Below are 21,134 nucleotides of genomic sequence, written 5' to 3'. Positions count from 1 at the left end.
AAAAGAAGCGCCGGAACAAACTGTCATATTGTGTGGCAGTTGCAGTACATGGTGTTGCCAAAAGAACGAAAATGGCGCCCTCATTTAATTTTTTTACTCTTTTCGGTCGATCTATAACTCGTGAACGATTCATCTGATTGAAAACTATTTCCTACGAAAGGTTCAGAAAAACAAATCATGGTCTATAATTTGTAATCTAGGTAGCGCTTGCCGCGCTTGCCGCGCTTGCGAGAAAATGTTGCCGTAAAACTAAAGAACTTGACGAAAACGAAATTTTTAGGGTTCTGTACCTACCCCATAAGAAAAAAATCATGAATGAATCACATCAACATGGCGCTGTCTTTTTATTTTACTGGTTTGAGATTTCTTGTGCGGATGCGATGGTACGGAACCCTTTGTATGCGAGTCCAACTCTCACTTGACTGTTTTTTTTTAAAGTTGGAATCCTATTTTATATCCATTGATTGACAACATTAATCGCGTTTCTAAAGTTACCCATACTTGGCTGTTACTTTCATAATATTTTGAGTACATATTACAGGGAATCCCCTAACCATAGATCTTCTGTTCGTATTAAATAGAGTCACGTAAACATTCTGGAGCAGTAGAGTTGTGATGCCCAATTAGAAGTTATCGATGTTTTTATTAATTATATGTCTATACTTATATTTTTAAGTTTGTAAGTTGGTTTGTAGAGGGTAATCTCTGGAACTACTGAACCGATTTTGAAAATTATTTCACCAGTAGACAGCTACATTATTCCTGAGTAACATCAGTACCTACACTTATTGTAAAATGTGAAACTGAGTTTGTTTGTTGGTTTGTTGGCTTATTGGTTTGTTGGTTTGTCCTTCAATCACGTCGCAACGGAGCAACGGATTAACCTGATTTTTTGCATGGGTAAAGTCAAAGACCTGGAGAGTGACATAGACGTTTGATCCCAGAAAACCAAAGAGCTCCCACGGGATTGTTAAAATCTAAATCCACGCGGACGAAGTTGCGGGCGTGACCTAGTAGGCTATATTTTATTTTCAAAAAATAGAGTTCCCACGGAAAATCAAAAAGATTTTACCACGGGATTTAAAAAAACCTATATCCACGCGAACGAAGTCACGGGCTTCAGCTAGTCAGTACCCTTATTATAAATGCGAAAGTGTGTTTATTTATTGGTTTGTTTGTTTGTTGGTTTGTCCTTCAATCACGTCGCAACGTAAACGCAACGCAAACGTATTGACGTGACTTTTTGCATGGGTACAGATAAAGACCTGAAAAGTGACATAAGCTACTTTTTGTCCTGAAAAATAAAAGTTCCCACGGGGTTTTTAAAAAAACCTAATTCCACGCGGACGAAGTCGCGGGCATCAGCTAGTTACTTATAAGATCACAATTACCAGTGTTCTCGATTGTGTCAGTGGTCGACAAAATTTTATCTCTCAGATAAGAACTCATTTTAGATTAAATTAATTATTAAGTACCTACTTCCTGTTATCTACTAACTACTATTTACTAACCATTAATTTTTAAGTTTGTTTGTACCTTAGGCATAAGATGAATAAACTAGTTTTCTTTCTTTCTTTGTTTCTTTCAAAATAATCGATGTTCGAAATTTGTTTGGTGTTGTTGTGTTTTGTATAACTTAAACTGTGCGCTATGGTCCCAAATAAAAAATTATTATTATTCATCATCATCATCATCAGCCTGTGGATGTCCACTGTTGGACATAGGCCTTCACTAAAGAGCGCCACCACACCCGGTCCTCAGCCTTTCTCATCCAGCCATTATTATGATTATTATTATTAAATTATCGATAATTAAATACCTACCACCAACTACAACCCTAATTCACTGATGATGATTTTACAATATTCCTATAAAAACTTCGGGCGGTGAACGTTACCGCGCACAATTATACGGGATTCAGTCGTGTGAACGTTAATTGTAAAAAAAAATTATAAGTAGGCATTATAAGTTCAAAAAGTTCTGGCAGAAACGGAAGAAACGGAAGATTGAAAATTCATTTTTAAATTAAGGATCGATTCTATTATAATTATTATTATCAAAACAAATCAGGTGAGTGACGTGTTCAAATTACTTATACCTACTGAAGTAGGTACGTATAGTACGCGACAGGTCGAGATGGCAATCGGGGAGGGAACGCCCCGCACACCTTTTTTTTTCTTTTTTTTTTTTCCGTGGGGAAATCCTCATGGATGCCACCGCACCCGGGGAGGTGCGGAGGTTATGTCGGACTCTTACCGACTAAAACCCCACGATGTTCCACGCATCGCCTGGTGGCTGGGCTACGGGGCCAGCGGCGCCTGCTTAGGACCCACCTCAGGGGACCAATGAAGTCCCTACACACGCACCGCACACCTGCGCTAACCCGGTGCGGGCGAGCGCGGGCTACGTGCGGGTGTGTGCGGCGTCCCCCCGGGCCCCGCCGCATACCCTGATTGCCATCTCAACCTGTCGCGGGCTAATTACTAACTACTTATTTATATTATTTTCAAAATCTGCGTAGGTCAACCTTATTTACCTCTAATACTCTTATGTAGGTACTAGGTGATAACCGCGACTTCGTCCGCGTGGATTTAGGTTTTCAAAAATCATCTCTTTATTTTCGGGGTAAAAAGTAGCTTATGGCTTTGTTTGCGATGCCATCTATCTCTGTATAAAATAGATGATGCCCGTTTTATAAACGCTGAATTAAGTTTTTAAAATGAAAATGAAAATGAAAATCTTTTTTATTCGTATAAACTTTTACAAGTACTTACGAATAGTCGGATGCATCTACCACTGGTTCGGAATGCCTTTCCTGCCGAGAAGAACCAGCAAGAAACTCGGCGGTTGCTCTTTTCAAATATTTGATATAGGTACAAGAGATTAGATTGAGGGTTCCTTATAGGAACCCTTCCAGTTAGGCTAACATGCGCACCACGAGAAAATGTTGTCTACGCATTTACTCGTCTTATTTGTATGAAGAAACACGAGATATAATGCGTAGACAAAATTTTCTCGCGGGGCGCATGTTAGGCCCTCAGGATCACTTTGTTGTCTGTCTGTATGTCGTGTCAGTCAAGAAAACCTATAGGGTACTGCCCGTTGACCAAGAATCTTTAAATTTGACCTAGAATCATAAATTTAATCGAAAAAAAAATTAAAATTTGTCAGCGCTGGTGACTCTACCTATTATGTTATGCTGAATGACTTTCAATATAGAGATACGAATGTACATAATTTTTTTAAGTTACTTAAGTTAGGTAGAATATTAGGTATATTTTGATTTTAGTTAGGGGTATGGGTTTAATAAAAACTGCCATACCCCTTCCAGGTTAGCCCGCTATCATCTTAGACTGCATCGTCACTTACCACCAGGTGAGATTGCAGTCAAGGGCTAACTTTTATCTGAATAAAAAAAAAGTTATAATTATTAATTAAGTTAATCTATATTATAAGGTACGATAGGGTTGCCATGTACATAGTGTATAAAAGCCCTTTAAAAATAAAGATATAAAAAAATGTCTATGTGTATTTGTACATCTGATTGGTTGGAAACTTTGTACAGTTGTAGTCCACCATTGTCTTAATAATAATTACATAATAACTACATAATTAGTCTTAATTTCTTAGATTATTTTAGTTCTAACTGAAGTATGGGATGGACCTATTTGCCAAAAAGTAAAACGAACGAATTATATAAACGCGGCGGTCAAACCCTTAAATGTATTTTTTTATTTTATTTTATTTTATTTTATTTTATTTTATTTTATTTTATTTTTCATGTACCGAAATTGTAGTTACATAGTATTAATAAATTAAGTTACATTGGAAATGCTTCTCTCTAAACAGATTTCTTCCAGCTTCCCATTCAAGGTTGTGAGTAAGGCGTATTAAAAAGTGGAATAGGTCTAACGGTACTAGAATAATTATAAAATGAATACAAGAATGCTTAGGTAATATAATATGGATGTGCAAAAGATATATAATATTATGTCTGTGGTATCATCTAATAAACTACATAAATATCTTATAACCTAAATAAAATACTTATATACAATAATATGATAATAATAAGTAATTATATGCATGATATAAATTATTATGTAAAATATAAATAAATATAATATATAAAATACTCTATAGTAATCATAGGTAATACTGCAATAATAGTAATGTAGGGTTAGTAAAAGATTTTATACTTCATCAACGTTAATGGAATTCGAGTCAAAATATTCGAAATACTTTATCATTGAAATAAGAATGAAAACTGAATTTTCATCTTTAGATCAAGAATCTTTAGGTCCATTTCTACGTCATGTTGTGCTTTATGGAGTGAATTCTGTTAACGTTAGTGAGATGTAAAATCTCATACTGAACAATCTGGTTTTCCAAGACTCCTCACTGCTTTTATGGTTTCTCAAGTAGGTAAATTGGTTTTTCTTTTTTTTCAGGATTAAACATGCGGATAAAAGGCCTGACTCCACTTTTAATGAGTGACTTGAAGCCTCAGACACTAAATAATACAACAGTGGTCATCGACGCACAAAGTGTATTCTTCAGTTTGTACAAGAATGCACGTATTCCGTACGTATTCGGTTGCGAAAGTGACAAATTTGCTAACTCTTTAAAGATTTATCTTGACAAATTTAAAAAAGCCAACCTGAACTGCCACTTCGTCTTCAAAGGAGGACACGCGGATGAGGAAAAACTCAAAATTCATTACGAAGCTAACGAGCGCCTCCACGGGCGAAATTATAATCCTCGCATGGAACACGCGTATGATGACATCGTTAAGCCGATATTTACTAGAGACATTTGGTTTCAAACTTTGAATGAAATGGGGTTTAAGTATGTTGTCTGCAAAGACGACCACGTCACGGAGTGTATCGCACTTGCTTTAAAGCTCAAGTGTCCTCTTATAGGCAATAACATGCAGTACTTTTGCTCACAAGTGGAGTACATACCAGAACTTAACACTACACTGGATGAAAATCAGAACCTACTATGTGGCACTTATACGCTATCAAATTTTTTAAGAACATATAAACTGACAGAGGAAAAGATTATTTTATTCATTATGTTGGCTGATCAACACATATTTGAAGAACAGGTTTTCACGTCTTTCTTTAAAAGTAACGGAATGTTGACGCGATACGGCAAAATAAACCTAAGAAATCTACTGACATGGCTCTCAAAAAGAAGTACAGAACAGGTTGAAAACGAGATTTTTAACTTTCTTTCCAAATCTGATCAGGTGTTATACAAAGAAAAGAAAACTGATTTGGAGAAGTTGACGCTAGAGAGAAAGAAATCTGATACAAAAATGACTCTCTATGTGACAGATAAAAACAAAGCTAAATTCACACAATCAGACCCAGACTGGTTCGAAAAAGGAGTATTCTTCGACTACATTGCCATACCTTACGTGAATCTGTACAGGTATAAAGTTGTGAAAGCATCTAATTTTATAGAAGACTATGAACAAGAAAACTCTACAATGATTTCAATAGATATTGTGAAATATGCTTTCGATTTGCTAACGAATTTTGAAGGTGGTGAAATGAACGTCGAGAATAAAAAAAGTGGTTCCAGCCATGAAGACGACCAGACGCTGAAATACGGGTTGTCTATTCGTAAGCCAGATTATGAAGCGACGCTAAGTGTTTTTGAAAACGGCTGGGACAATATAAAGGAACTGAACCTTTTTAAGCATTTTATTACTGAATCTTTGCAGTCGTTCGACTTCGCTCGTTTGGATGGGGCACCGGCGGACTCCAAGCTCCTTCTTATTACACTGGTGTACTTCTCGCGAAAGAAACCCGAAGCAAAACTTGAAATATATGGTATATTGTTATCTTACGTTATGCTCGGCGTTGTTTTTGAGAAGCTAAACAAAGATGCCAACGATTTTAAGCCTAAAAAAGAAAACGTTTCCGAAAAACCATTCATAGATTCATTTACTGACAAGGACTTAGTGACTGCAGCAGACTGTGAAGTCGCTGGATCTCTGATGAGTGAGTATTTCAAGTTAAGAGATGATGAGCGATGTAAAATATTTGACAGGAAAGTCTTACATCCATTGGTTGAGTTTACCCGCTGCTTGGAAGAGTTTAATCATTTAAACCAGTTGTGTGGATTGGAGTTCGATCCCATTATTTATAGCAAAGCGTTTAACGGAACTTTCACATACAGGGTTCTGTATGTGATGAAGGGTCAGGATGGTCTTGAGTTTATCAAGAAAAAGTTAAACCCGGCGCCAACTGTTCTGGCATTTTTAACTGGAATAATTGGGATTTACGAATCGATTTTGTACGAATACTAATTCGCAAAGACGTAAAATTTATGAAAAACTTACGTTTTTGCTTAAGCTTATACTTTCAGCATACATTGACCTTAGTGGCAGGGTTGCACATGTCGACAACGCAGATAGATTTCGAGTATCTAAACAATATAGTCAGAGAAAAATGCATCTAAACTCCCATTGTCAAGGTTTGAATTCGTCCATTCATCTACAGCCAGGGCTCCAAGTGAAAAACAGTATTTCGATGTTCCAAATCTATCAACGTTGTCGTGATGTGCAAACTCGTACTACTAAGGATACAAATTCTATGACCTATGTTTTTATCATTCTTAATTTTTTTATCTTTTCGAATCTTGGGATCGTGGAGATTTGAAATTATAAAATTTATTATTAAAATTTTAAAATATTCATGAATGTTATTATATTAAGTTTTCGAGTAATTATAATTATTATGTTTTAGAAATAAGTTTTAATAATAATGATAAAGTGTGAGTTTTAACCGCTTATGCGTTATAATATTATAATATTTATAATGAATGTTACTAATGATAATATTATAAGCGCTAAAAATCATACATATTCATTATTATTGTACACCCGGCTTTATAATTTGTGATAGCTTTAGCTATAGTAGGTACAGTACGTGGCAGAAAATAATGTACATCGACCTTTAGAAAGAGATAGCGGTTTTGTAGAGCTCTCTCAAAACGTCACATAGGTATTAGTGACAGAGACAACGCTCTACAATGTCGAAATCTCATTCTTAAGGTCGATGTACATTATTTTCTGTCACGTACTGTACTTTGTTCTCGAAAAACATATTATATGGTTGTACCTACTTCACTTATCTTGGGTACTCATTTACTTACTAATTATTGTGATAAGTATTTTGTTTTTGATTAATATAGGTAATATAGCCAGATTGATAATTAAACTAGTTGTTTTATTTACACCTATTTTGTAATTGGCACTCAGTATAATAATTTTAAATTTCAATGAGACGAAAACTAAGGACCCGTTTTTAGGGTTCCGTACCTCAAAAGGAAAAACGGAACCAACGGGCCAAGTGCGAGTCAGGCTCGCGCAACGAGGGTTCCGTACTACAGTCGTATTTTTTCGACATTTTGCACGATAATTCAAAAACTATAATCCATAAAAATAAATAAAAATCTGTTTTAGAATGCACTGATGAAGCCCTTTCATATTTATATAGTTTTTGATATAGTTATCTTACTTCGAAAATTAAAAATACTAATTATTAGTTTTTTTTGTGTGATATAACCACAAATTCACGGTTTTCAGATTTTTTCCCTAATGTCTGCTATAAGACCTACCTACCTGCCTGCATGATTCTAGCTCAACAGGAAGTACCCTGCATGTTTCTTGACAGACCGACAGACAGACAGACAGACAAAGTGATCAGAAGACGGAACCATAAAAAAGGGTAAAACACCCTAGTTATTTTAAACTGTTAACATTGTTGTGACTTCATGTGATATTTATATCCCCATTAACCTTTTCATCGCAATTCCCTACAAAGTTGTCGTATGACAAAGCTTCAAGCATTTAAATGACAAACGGGAACTAGGGCTAGGGTTCCGCTTACAAAGTTAAAAACTATTTGCCGAGTTCCGTGCTGACTATTGAAGGTGCAATTAATTTAAGTTTTAACTTTCAAGTTTGCTACTATGAAATATCTTCAGACTACTATCCGCGGAAGGTATAGTCGACGCATTTTAAACTGAGTCGTCGGGTTATCTGTCTGTTTCGCTCGCACTTAACTACGACCTGTAAGTGCGAGCGAAACAGACAGATAACTCAACGACAGTTTAAAATGCGTCAGCTGTAGTAGTATAACGCTCTCTCTATTACGTAATCCCATACAATTGATAGAGACAAAAATCTCAGTGTGCGTTAACCATTTCAAGTCACTCATCATCACATCACTTACCACCAGGTAAGATTGCAGTCTAGGGCTAACTTGTATCAAAAAAACAGTCAAGTACGAGTCAGACTCGCACACGAAGGATTCCGTACCATCCTACAAGATATTTTAACATTTTCATGTGCAACATTGCAAGTTTTCTTGACAGACATGACGGACAGACGTACAGACAGACAAAAAAGTGATCCTATAAGGGTTCCTTTTTCCTTTTGAGGTACGAAACCCTAAAAAAACTATCCCACTTATGATGCTTATCAATTACCAATAGTCTGTACGTCATGTAACGTTATGTTACTACGTTCGAACTGAATAGAACATATTATTGATATGAAGCCTCCAGGTTTACGTTGTCATAAATTTGGAGCTACGAGGCTGCTACGTGTTAACATTAATTGCTACGGGCTACGGCGGCCGTTGTCATAACGCTACGATGATGCCAGTCGGTGTTACAGTGTGCTTAGTATGAGATAATTGGCGTCGATTCTGATGTTTTTCTCGATGTTGATTTAGAATATTATGTCTGCATTTTTTTCTTTTTAATATTGCTTAAAAACCGGCCAAGTGCTAGTCAGACTCGCGCACCGAGGGTTCCGTACTAAAGTCGTATTTTTTCGACATTTTGCACGATAGTCAAAAACTATAATGCATAATAATTAAAAATAAATAAAATATGTTTTAGAATGTACAGGTAAAACTCTTTCATAATATGATACCCCACTTGGTATGTTAATCTTACTTTGAAAGTTGAAAATACTAATTATTTATCTCTGAACACATTTTGCTTATATTTTTGTGATCTAACCACAAATTCACGATTTTCGGATTTTTCCTTTACTTGTACTATAAGCCCTACCTGCCTACCAAATTTCATGATTCTAGATCAACAGGAAGTACCCTATAGGTTTCCTTGACAGATGGACAGACAGACAGATAACGAAGTTATCCTATGAGGATTCCTTTTTTGTCCTTTTGGGGTAAAGAACCCTAAAAATCAAGCATTCCCATGCGATTTTAAAAACCTAAGTCCGCGTGGATGTAGTCGAGGGCATAATTTTAGTTATCAATAAAAAAAAAATACAAAAAAATAAAAACCGACCCCAAAAAATATTATCATGGAACTATAATATTAACTCTTGTATACATAATATATTCGGTAATAAATTAAATTATTTTTAATTCTTAGTGTTTGTGGCTAGTACCTATTGAAGTAGGTTTTTTTTTTTGTAAACATTTTTTATTTTACAATTTTTAGTGGCCCCATGGTATTAAAATATGCTATGCCTGGGTGAAAATCTACTGTTTACTAAGTTATTACACTGATCGCGAGCAATTTACTCTTATCCGTTGAGGAGTTCCATTATCTATCTTCGAAGATGTTCATCAGATCTTCACCAAATTTAAATGGGACCACCTTTGAAGTATACCCTTTCAAACAAAAAAGAATTTTCAAAATCGGTCCAGGCGTCTTGGAGTAATCGGCGAACATACATAAAACATATAAAAAAAAGATTCCAACGAATTGAGAACCTCTTTTTTGATGTCGGTTAAAAAGACTTTGCTCTAAGCCACTCCGCAGGTGTGCGCTGGCCCTAAATTTGCATGACTTCGCACATTAACAATAGACGGTAGACAGTTAAAGGAATAATGAAAAGAGAAGTTAAAACTAACAAGTTCTGTAACTATGTACCTACTTGTGAGCATAAAAAGTAATTGTGCGATCGCGAACATTTGCTATGCGCAATGCAATTCGGCTTTAATATCGCAATCGCGTGGAACTTTAAAGTCGGAATTTTACTACAACACGATCCGTAAGCGTTGGATGAAACGCAACAAATACGGTTTTTTTTAATTTATAGACTAGCGCTTGACTGCAATCAGACCTGGTAATGATGTGATGATGCAGCCTAAGATGGAGTGCGCTTGCCTAGAAGATGCCTATTCGCTCTTGACTTGAAGGTAAGGAATTTAAAAAAACGACGCGCTCCGAAGGTTCCGTAGTACAGACATAATTTTTCGCCATTTTGCACGATAGTCAAAAACTATTATGCATAAAAATAAATAAAATATATTTCGTGAGCAAAATAGCCCTTCATATAGCTGCCTCAAGTTTACAGACTAATTCAACTTTGTGACTGGCTGTCTAAGCATCATTAAAAGTTTTATGTTTATTCATTTTTCGGATAGGAGTATTTCCCAATCAACAGGGTGTAACCAGAACTCAGGCAAAAACGAATACAGGCTATAGTACTGATGATTACTGATATGATACCACAAAACTATACTACTATAATAAATTATAAGTTTTTATATCTACTTACTGATAAGTAGATAAGGTATTTTTTAATGTTACATCTAAATATATAAAACGACAAGGTGACTGACTGACTGACTGATCTATCAACGCACAGCTGGATGGAACGGGCTGAAATTTGGCATGCAGATAGCTATTATGACGTAGGCATCCGCTAAGAAAGGATTTATGAAAATTCAGCCCCTAATGTGGTGAAATTGGGGTTTGAAATTTGTGCAGTCCACGTGGACGAAGTCGCGAGCATAAGCTAGTTAGATATAAAAAAAATTAAGAAGTAGGTACATATTATGTTACACTAGCGTATTAGGAATAAGCCTGTAAAGCTAGATGTAAGTGTTGCAAAAATAAAAAATAAAATAAAACGTGAAAAATTTTTATTAAAAAATCCTATAATTTTGTAAAGTTTACGATATTCAATATGCAAAACCTCAAGATTCTGTCTAGTAAGTAATAGTATAGGTATAGATTTTATTTGTCTCTACCCGCACTCTACCTATGTGCCCTGCCCATTGCCACTTCGCAACCCGTTGAGCTATGTCGGTTACTCTAGTTCTCCTACGGATCTCCTCATTTCTGATTTGATCACGTAGAGAAACTCCGCACATAGCTCTCTCCATCGCCCGCTGAGTGAGTCTGAGCTTTCTTATGAGGCCCATAGTTAGCGACCATGTCTCGGATCCATATGTCATCACTGGCAACACGCACTGTTCGAAGACTTTGGTCTTCAAGCACTCAGGAATTTTGGACAAATTCCTCAGTGCTTGAAGCTCATTCTTTTGGCAATGGGCAGGGCACATAGTTCGTACAACCGGTAGACGTTGGGGTCCCAAGGTGCTAGAATGGCGACCTCGCACCGGAAGACGCAGTGTTGGGAGACCCCCACTAGGTGGACGGACGACATCAGACGAGTCGCAGGGAGCCGCTGGATCCAGGCGGCGCAAGACCGTGGCGTGTGGAAGTCCCTGCAAGAGACCTATGTCCAGCAGTGGACGTCTATTGGTTGATGATGATGATGATGACACTCTACCTAACTTTACTCTGTCAACACTAACAGACCAGGTTAACCACAGACTGTTAATTTAATCAGGACGGCCTTGCTGTTGATTATTGACCTACGCGGGGAAGACACTGATTGCGTACGACCACAGGTCATATCGGTAAAGCTTTATCTAAGCTAATGCCATGTTTGTGGTAGATACGTCATCATCATCATTATCTCAACTCATCGCCGGCCATTACTGAGCACGGGTCTCCTTTCAGGATGAGAAAGGTGAGCTAGCCTACCACGGCTAAGTGCGGATTGGCAGACTTTTTTATTTTTATTCAGATACAAGTTAGTCCTTAACTAAAATCTCACCTGGTGGTAAGTGATGATGCAGTCTAAAATGGAAGCGGGCTAACCTGGAAGGAGTAGGTATGGCAGTTTTTATTAAACCCATACACCTTTGGTTTCGTACTGGAACGCTAGATCGCTTGGCGGCACGGCTTTGCCGGTAGGGTGGGAACTAGCCACGGTCGAAGCCTCCTACTAGACCAGACCAGAAATTTAGAAATAATAAAATTCTGAATCCCTGCCAGGAATCGAACCCGTTACTTCCCACTAATAAGACCGCAGCGCATACCACTGCGCCGGGGAGGTCGTCAGAACCGTGAGCTCCATAGCAATCAAGAGATTCGCGTCCTCAATAATATAGGGGGGGCAGTTTTGATTGGATCGGCCATGTCGCAAACTGGGCCGGAACGAATTATCGTCCATTGACCAATTGCTGACCCACTCGTACTTTAGTGTGGAATTCATCGCGACCATGTCACGTTAGAGGCCCCGTAAACGTTCAAGCATGTTTGTCAAAGGAGATTGTCCTCGAATGGGCCCTCTCTTGTGGCGTCGTGTCAAAAAATTTTTTTTTTTAATGTGTTATTTTTTACGATTATAATTGTTTTATTACGACTTTTCTTTCAACCTATCATTGAAAATATCAACAATTACACTAAGAATCGTAACCATTTATTTATTTTGAAGAAGTATTAATTAAATATAACCTCAATATCAGCAACATAAAAAATAAGATTTCTTTATAACCAGCCCCCCAATTGTGTAAGAATAACCATTTCATGGCTATCGCAATCGTCAAGAATTCTGCCCTTTGATTGGCTGTGAAAAAATGTAAACAGCGAATCAACCAATCAAAGGGCAGAATTTCTTGACGATTGCGATAGCCATGAAATGGTTATTCTTACACAATTGGGGGGCTGGTTTAATAAACGGAAATCGTTGGCAGAATATAAAAAGGTAATTATTTGGCTACAAAATAAAATTAAAACCATCGTGACATAACAATAATTATATTGGGGAGGCCCAAAGCTCCTAAGAAAATGGGTAATCTCCTTTACGTTTTTTGACGTTTTGTTTGATGACGTCATCAAACACAAGAGCACGAATTCAAAGAGTTACCGCACGATTTTGAAAAACGTAAATCCACGCGGACGAAGTCGCGGGCATCAGCTAATCTAAATATATAAAAGGAAAAGGTGACTGACTGACTGACTGACTGACTGACTGACTGACTGACTGATTGACTGACTGATCTATCAACGCACAGCTCAAACTACTGGACGGATCGGGCTGAAATTTGGCATGCAGGTAGCTATTATAACGTAGGCATCCGCTAAGAAAGGATTTTTGAAAATTCAACCCCTAAGGGGGTGAAAAAGGGGTTTGAAATTTGTGTAGTCCACGCGAACGAAGTCGCGGGCATAAGCTAGTAAGTAATATTATTCAAGCTTAAACTTCTACTTATGATTAATTTCTAAATCTAATTTACAGTCCAATAACTGTCCTTAGTTTATTCTAACACCTACTTACACGTACAAAGTAACTGAATCTCAGAAACAAAGTACTTACCAGAGGCGTCTTTACCTATGGTGCTGGGTGTGCGGCGCACGCGGGCGCCGGGTCTAAGGGGGCGCCGAGCGCCCTCTAATGCGACACCTCCAAAGATGCGTCGATGCCGGCGCTCTCAAAGACCCCGCGCTCGTGTTATGGCCGACGCCGTCATCATTTAAAATTGCACCATTTGCATCCGAATTTCCGTTTGAAAATATAACTGTTAGTATTCCATTTTGACTCTGCTCCTACTAGACTAGAGGGCGCCAGGGTACTGGTTGCACACGGGCGCCACAAGGGCTAGAGAGTAGAGACGCCTCTGGTACTTACTTAACAAAGTGACGGAGAAACAAGAAACACTTAAGATAAAGAGCAAGTGGGTCCAAATGAAGCCGTTTTATTCCACCCGCGTGAACACGGGGCCAGTCCGGAAGGAAACGGCTCGGCTCCTGTACTATTGAAATATACCTACGTAGGCAAGATCGTACCAGTAGGTAAGTGTGTGTCAAAAGAAGATAAACGATACGTTAGTACTATTATCAGTATCCTTATTATAAATGCGAAAGTGTGATTGTTTTTTGGTTTGTCCTTCAATCACGACGCAACGGAGCAACCGATTAACGTAGGTTCCGTTGTGGTGATTGGTGTTGGTGATGATGATAGAAATAAAACGTCTGATCATGTTGAGCGTAAAGCGTGTAATAATCGAGAATGCATTAATACAATGTAACGTGCAACGTTAGCAGTTTTGGCGCAAGCTGGTGTTACACCGGGCTTACGGTTGGAGACACACCAAGCCTACACTACACCTCTACCGTTTTTTTTTTTTTTTTTTTGAAAGAAAAAAAACAAATAAAGAAATCTTACACATAAAGAACTTAATCATAAAAAGGAATAGTTCTATTCTTATGCACTAATCTAATTTTATTATCTATAATTATCTTAACATTTGGAGATACATCTTCTACCACTGGGTATGGACCTTTATATAAATTTTCTAGCTTTTTAGTATTCTCTTGCTTAACCAAAACCAAATCATCCTTTTCGTAATGGATTGGATTTATTTTTATATCATATTTAAATTTTCTTGCTTCCTTGCTTTTAATTAAATTATTTCTCGCATCACTTTGAGCTTTTTGTAATCTATATTTAAGTTCAAGAGGATAATTTTCAAAGTTATATAAAGGTTCAACTTTTGATGTCAGATTGTTAGGCAATACACATGCATGGCCAAATACTAATTCATAAGGAGTATATTTAGTTTCACTATGAACTGTTGTGTTGTACGAAAATTTCCAAAAGGGAATCCAAGAACTCCATGAATTTGGAAAACCGTTAGTTTGTATTCTAAGAAAATTACCTAACCCTTTATGTGTATTCTCTAACGCACCAATAGATTCATGATGATAAGCAGTCGATAACATTTTTTCAATACCTAAAATTGTACAAGTTTCTTTCATTATAGAACTAATAAATTCAGATCCTCTATCCGTGCCAATAATCCTTGGAACGCCGTAAGATAAAATAAATTTTTCCACAAAAATTTTAGCAACCTCTTCAGCTGATTTTGTAACTAATGGGTATGCTTCTAAATATTTTGTTAATTCGCATTGAATTGTTAGTATATATTTATATCCAAAATCATCTTTATCTATAGGACCAACAATATCTAAAAATACTTTATCTAAAGCTGAAGATGCTGTCGTAGTTACAGTTAGAGGTTCTCGAATATATCTATGATGCTTACACTTTTGACACTTAATACACTTTTTAATAAACTCGATGACATCTGTTTCCATCCCTGGCCAATAATAATACTTTTTAATATTGTTAAGTGTTCTCCTTACTCCTGCATGTCCACTTGTAGGTAACAAATGGAAATCATTTAATATAAGTTTCTTTTTATCATTATCACTTATTCTCTCCACATTATTTATTACACAAAACCTAAGATTTTCTTTATTTTTACTTTTATCATCTTTTATTTTATTTAACATTGTTTTAATCATTTTCAAGTTATCTTCATTTTTAATTATAACGAGCTCTTTTATATTTATCTCTTCACACATATCTTCCAATTCTTTCAACAAGTCGTCTCGCGTCCTTATTGATAAAGAATTTGGGTTCAAACATGAATATATAGTCAACTTTTCCTTAACGTACATGTAGTTTTTATTTCTTGAAACGCGTTTATTTAGTCTTTTATTATTTAAAATATCTAACCACTTTCTCTTATCGATTAATGTCAGTTCCGTGTCATTAGTAGTCTTTTTTAGTATCTCAACAACGTTAGGTTGATCAGTCCTTACGTTGTCTACATGTTGTCTAAATGCCGGTACGTCCTTGTTTGTAATAATATTATTATTCTCACATTCTCTCGCTTTCTTAGTCTGAGCACGTGTCATCACATTAACATTCTTCTCACTTACATACTTCTCATTCATACTCTTCAACTCATTAGATTCCACAATCATACGAGATAATGCATCTGCAGCTACATTACTCTTTCCCTTTACATACTCAACAACAAAATCATACTCTTCCAGACAAAGTCTAAATTTTGTTAAACGACTGGTAGGATTTCTCATTCCAAATAAATATATTAATGGTTTATGATCTGTTTTTATCCTGAATTTACGAGCATATAAATAAGGCCTAAAATATTTTACTGACCATACTATAGCTAGTAGTTCTTTTTCTATAATCGGGTAATTTAGTTCTGCTTTATTTAGATTTCTGCTCGCATAAGCGATTGGTTTACCGTTTTTATTGCATAATACACTACCTATTGCAAAACCTGAACTGTCTGTTTCTAAAACAAATTCATTATTTTCTGAAAAATCTGGATAACTCAATACTGGAGGATTAATTAGAATATTTTTTAATGTGTTAAAAGCTTCTTCACATTCTGATGACCAATTAAAAATTGCATCTTTTTTTGCGAGTTTATTTAGAGGTAAGACAATATCTGCAAAGTTTTTTACGAATTTTCTATAGTAGTTAGCGAATGCTACGAAACGTTTTACATCATCAGTTGATTTTGGAACCGGATAATTCTTTACCACTTTCACCTTTTCTGGATCTGGTAAAATTCCACTGTTTGAAATAACATGGCCTAAATATAAAAGTTCCTTCTTCAAAAATTCACATTTTGAAGGATTTAACTTGAGATTAACTTTTCGAAGTCTTTCAAAAATTTTTATTAAATTTTTATTATGATCTTCCAAATTTCTACCTAAAACTATTAAATCGTCTAGGTATATCAGACATTTTTCATAATTCAATCCTGCCATAGCTACTGTCATTGCTCTAGAAAAAGCACTTGGGCTGATTTTCAGACCCATAGGCAGTCTTTTCATTTGATATTGACCTTGATCAGTCGAAAAAGCAGTATACTTTCTACTTTCTGGATCTAATTCAATTTGATAATACCCTTGCGATAAATCAAGATGTGAAAAATATATGAAACCTGATAACAAATCTAGAATATCTGTGATATTGGGTAGTGGGAATTTGTCATCTTTTATATTATCATTAAGCTTTCTATAATCTATAACAACTCTCCATTTTCTTTCGCCTGTTTTATCTACCTTTTTTGGAACTATAAGTAATGGACTTGACCAATCACTAACTGACTCTTCTATAATATCATTTTTAAGTAACTCTTCAACCTGTTTTTTAATTTCTTGTTTTTGTGCAAAGGGTAACCTATATGGTTTACTATAAACCGCTGAAGTATTGTCTTTCAATTTAATGTCTTGCTTGTAAATATTCGTTACACTCAATTTATCATTTGGTAAGTGAAAAATATCACTATACTTAGCACAAATATTTTCAATTGTACTTTGTTCTTCCTTATTCAAATAAGATTCCAACTTTAATAAAGAAAATAATTCACGCGTGCGTGACGGGCTTAATAAACTAGAACTAAACTTACTTATATAATACTCATCTGCATCATGCACAATAGGCTTAATATTTCTTAAAACTACTTTATTTTCTGTTGTATTTAATATCTTAACAGGTAAACACCCATTTTTTGGCGAACAAATTGAATTCGCTATGAATACACCATTAGCCACTTCATCGCTTACAATTACGCAATCTTTATTGAGATTAGTAGGAATATACTTAATAACTTCACATCTAGGTTCTATTTCTAACACGTCATCAAAGTTAAGCGCTAATCTTACAGTACTAAATCTATTCCTTAATATTAAACACTTATTTTTATAGTTCACAATCCCACGGTATTTTAACAGAAAGTCTTGTCCTAAAATTCCAGATGAATTACATGGTAAATTACGAAACACATAAAATTTTTGTATGAATTTTTTGCCATAGCTGTAGAGATCTAAAAATACATAACCTTCTGACATAAGACCGCCACCAACTCCATGAATCTCAAACTCATCAGCATAAAATTGTGGTTGATTTCTAAGTTTATTTAATGAACTACGCTTAATAGCGCAAATTGATGCTCCAGTATCCACTAATAAGTCTACTGTCTGACCGTAACGCCTAAAATTCACCCAATTTATGCTATTTCCTGATAAAATGAATTTAGGGACGAAAAAATTTTTCTGAACTCTCGTTGTTTTCAGTTGACGAAGGAGCAGCATAATTTATTTTCCTCTGATTCCTATTTGTAAAAGCTCCTCGTGAACTCCTATTGTTATTTTGCCACTGATATGTAACACCACGACCTCGAGTTGGGTTTGCACCCCTGACCGCATTTCTGGCAGATGAAAAACCACGATTATAATAGGAATATCTTTGGGGAATTATTATGAAAGTGATCGTTGTTATGATACGAATTATTATAATATGACCTTGGATAATATTGTGGCCTTCCCCTATTAAAGTTATTATAACCACGTCTACCACGAAATTGACCTCTTTGATATGTCATGAAAGGAGGAGGAGGATTCACTAAGGATTCGTCCTCCGCTGCTCTTATTGCATTTTTCAGAGTGCTATAGTTGCGTGCGGCTATGATCGTGCTTAATTTTTGGCTCCGCAATCCATCTGCAAACCGTTTTATAGCATTTTTTTCATTTAATGGCCGCAAAATTTCGTATTTTGACGGCTCTCCGTCAGCCTGTGAAATCGTTAATTCTACGAATAATTTTTCAATTTCCTGTCCAAATTCTTCAATCGACTTATTGGCCTGAACGGTCGATTGTAGTTTACTTTGTAACGCTACATCGGATTTTTTAGTTAACAGATGCAATTTCATGTCCCGCAATAAAGATTCTACATCGTCGTATTTTGTATTAAGGCGTAGCTTAGCATTACGCGAAAGGCGTGTTTTCAAGATAAAATTCACAAGTAAGCATTTAGTTTCGGTATTTAACATCGAATTATAAAGTTCAATTGCATCTATTAATTTTTGCGTAACACTTTCATCGTCGGTCATAATAGGCAACAAGTTTACCGCGGTTTTCAAATCAAAACTTACCTTACTCTCCATCTTGTCTGTGGAAGCTTCCTGAAAATTACACAAATTAAAAATATCCCTATATAAACTCTCTACCTTATATTTAATTCCTAATACATATTTTTGAGTGTCCTGTGTATACTCGTTTTTATCGAATTTTTCTTGTACTATCCCTATTACTTCTAAATAACTATTATAACATTTATTTGCCTCACTGTACTTTTTCACTAACAAGTCCCCTTTTCTTCTACTAGGTCCGATTTTCACTAAATAAGTCCTTAATTGATTTAATTGCACTAATATAGTATCTAATTGTTCTAATTCCATATATTAATTTTATAAGTTCGCACTTAAGTAACAGGTGCAGTTCTCGGAAAAAGGTCACAGTACATTCCATTCACATCGTAGGTACACTGTTCACAAACACTGGGTCGGGTCACGTCGGCCAAATTTCTCGGAACGTCGCGTCGCGGGGCTCAAATATGCGCTGAAGTCACCATCTCCGGGGGCCTCGTTACAACATTCATATGGCCTGCATTCATTTCTCTTCGTAAGATATTAATTGATTTTTCTTGACATTTTTTATAAAAATACCATACAATAGCCATCATCATTATCGACAACACCACTATTAATAAAATATCACTTAATTCCAATTCCGAATAAAGTCGACTAGCGCTGGCCTCGCCATTGGCATTTTGCGCCACAACGATGGTTTCTTCTTTTGACTTGGAATATTTCTTCCCCATTTTCTACCTTCATCGCTTCTTCTCAAGTCCTTAGAGCAGGGTCGCCATGTGGTGATTGGTGTTGGTGATGATGATAGAAATAAAACGTCTGATCATGTTGAGCGTAAAGCGTGTAATAATCGAGAATGCATTAATACAATGTAACGTGCAACGTTAGCAGTTTTGGCGCAAGCTGGTGTTACACCGGGCTTACGGTTGGAGACACACCAAGCCTACACTACACCGTACCTCAAAAGGAAAAACGGAACCCTTATAGGATCACTTTGTTGTCTGTCTGTCTGTCTGTCTGTCTGACCGTCTGTCTGTCAAGAAACCTACAGGGTACTTCCCGTTGACCTAGAATCATGAAATTTGGCAGGTAGGTAGATCTTATAGCTGACTTTGGGGAAAAATCTGAAAACCGTGAATTTAGGGTTAGATCACACAAAAAAAATTAAATTGTGGTCATGAACTAATAATTAGTATTTTCAACTTTCGAAGTGAGTGACTATATCAAGTGGGGTATCTGGGGTATATGAAAGGTCTTCACCTGTACATTCTAAAACAGATTTTTATTTATTTTTATGCATCATAGTTTTTGAATTATCGTGCAAAATGTCGAAAAAATACGACTGTAGTACGGAACCCTCATTGCGCGAGCCTGACTCGCACTTGGCCGGTTTTTTTAGCATGGATATACTTAGTTAAAGACCTGGAGAGTGACAGAGGCTAATTTTTATCCCGGAAAATCAAAGAGTTCCCATGGGATTTTTAAAACCTAAATCCACGCGGACGACGCGCGGGCATCAGCTAGTACTTAAATAAAAATATATTCTACTAGCTTATGCTCGCGACTTCGTCCGCGTGGACTACACAAATTTCAAACCCCTATTTCACCCCCTTAGGGGTTGAAATTCCAAAAATCCTTTCTTAGCGGATGCCTACGTCATAATAGCTATCTGCATGCCAAATTTCAGCCCGATCCGTCCAGTAGTTTAAACTGTGCGTTGATAGATCAGTCAGTCAGTTATTCAGTCAGTCAGTCACCTTTTCCTTTTATATATTTAGACTAGCTTATGCTCGCGACTTCGTCCGCGTGGACTACACAAATTATAAACCCCTATTTCACCCCCTTAGGGGTTGAATTTTCAAAAATCCTTTCTTAGCGGATGCCAACGTCATAATAGCTATCTGCATGCCAAATTTCAGCCCGATCCGTCCAGTAGTTTGAGCTGTGCGTTGATAGATCAGTCAGTCAGTCAGTCAGTCAGTCATTCAGTCAGTCAGTCAGTCAGTCACCTTTTCCTTTTATATATTTAGATTCTATTCTACCCTAAATTCTGATGCTCATCATCCAAGGTTTCTCGCTCCATTTGTTATTACAAAAACTCTTGTACTTACACAAAGAACTTTTAAATTCTTATGCACGAACGGTCTTTAGTCCATTCCTTTTATTAAATCGAAGTTTCCAATATACAATACGACAGGCGAAGTTTTCAAATCGGATTGAATTTCACTGAACGCT

At 36.3% G+C, this 21,134-nt stretch overlaps 3 protein-coding genes across 3 annotated transcripts in view; 1 reads left to right on the top strand and 2 right to left on the bottom strand.

Moving 5' to 3' along the window:
* LOC117989048 (metabotropic glycine receptor) overlaps positions 1 to 21,134 on the bottom strand; it is a 281,440-nt gene that overhangs the window by 174,515 nt on the left and 85,791 nt on the right. The window lies entirely within an intron of this gene.
* Positions 1,915 to 7,218, top strand: LOC117989513 (uncharacterized). Its single transcript, XM_034976892.2, has 2 exons — positions 1,915 to 2,070; positions 4,452 to 7,218. Exon 2 carries the CDS (start codon positions 4,460 to 4,462, stop codon positions 6,320 to 6,322), a length of 1,863 nt encoding a protein of 620 aa, XP_034832783.1. The 5' UTR covers positions 1,915 to 2,070; positions 4,452 to 4,459; the 3' UTR covers positions 6,323 to 7,218.
* LOC138403581 (uncharacterized) lies at positions 18,201 to 19,847 on the bottom strand. The gene has a single exon (XM_069504754.1). It carries the CDS (start codon positions 19,206 to 19,208, stop codon positions 18,201 to 18,203), a length of 1,008 nt encoding a protein of 335 aa, XP_069360855.1. The 5' UTR covers positions 19,209 to 19,847.

The sequence above is a fragment of the Maniola hyperantus genome, chromosome 2 (assembly GCF_902806685.2).
Source record: "Maniola hyperantus chromosome 2, iAphHyp1.2, whole genome shotgun sequence".
Lineage (NCBI taxonomy): Eukaryota > Metazoa > Arthropoda > Insecta > Lepidoptera > Nymphalidae > Maniola > Maniola hyperantus.
The sequence above is the reverse complement of the archived record's forward strand: the minus strand, read 5'-3'. Positions and strand labels throughout refer to the sequence as shown.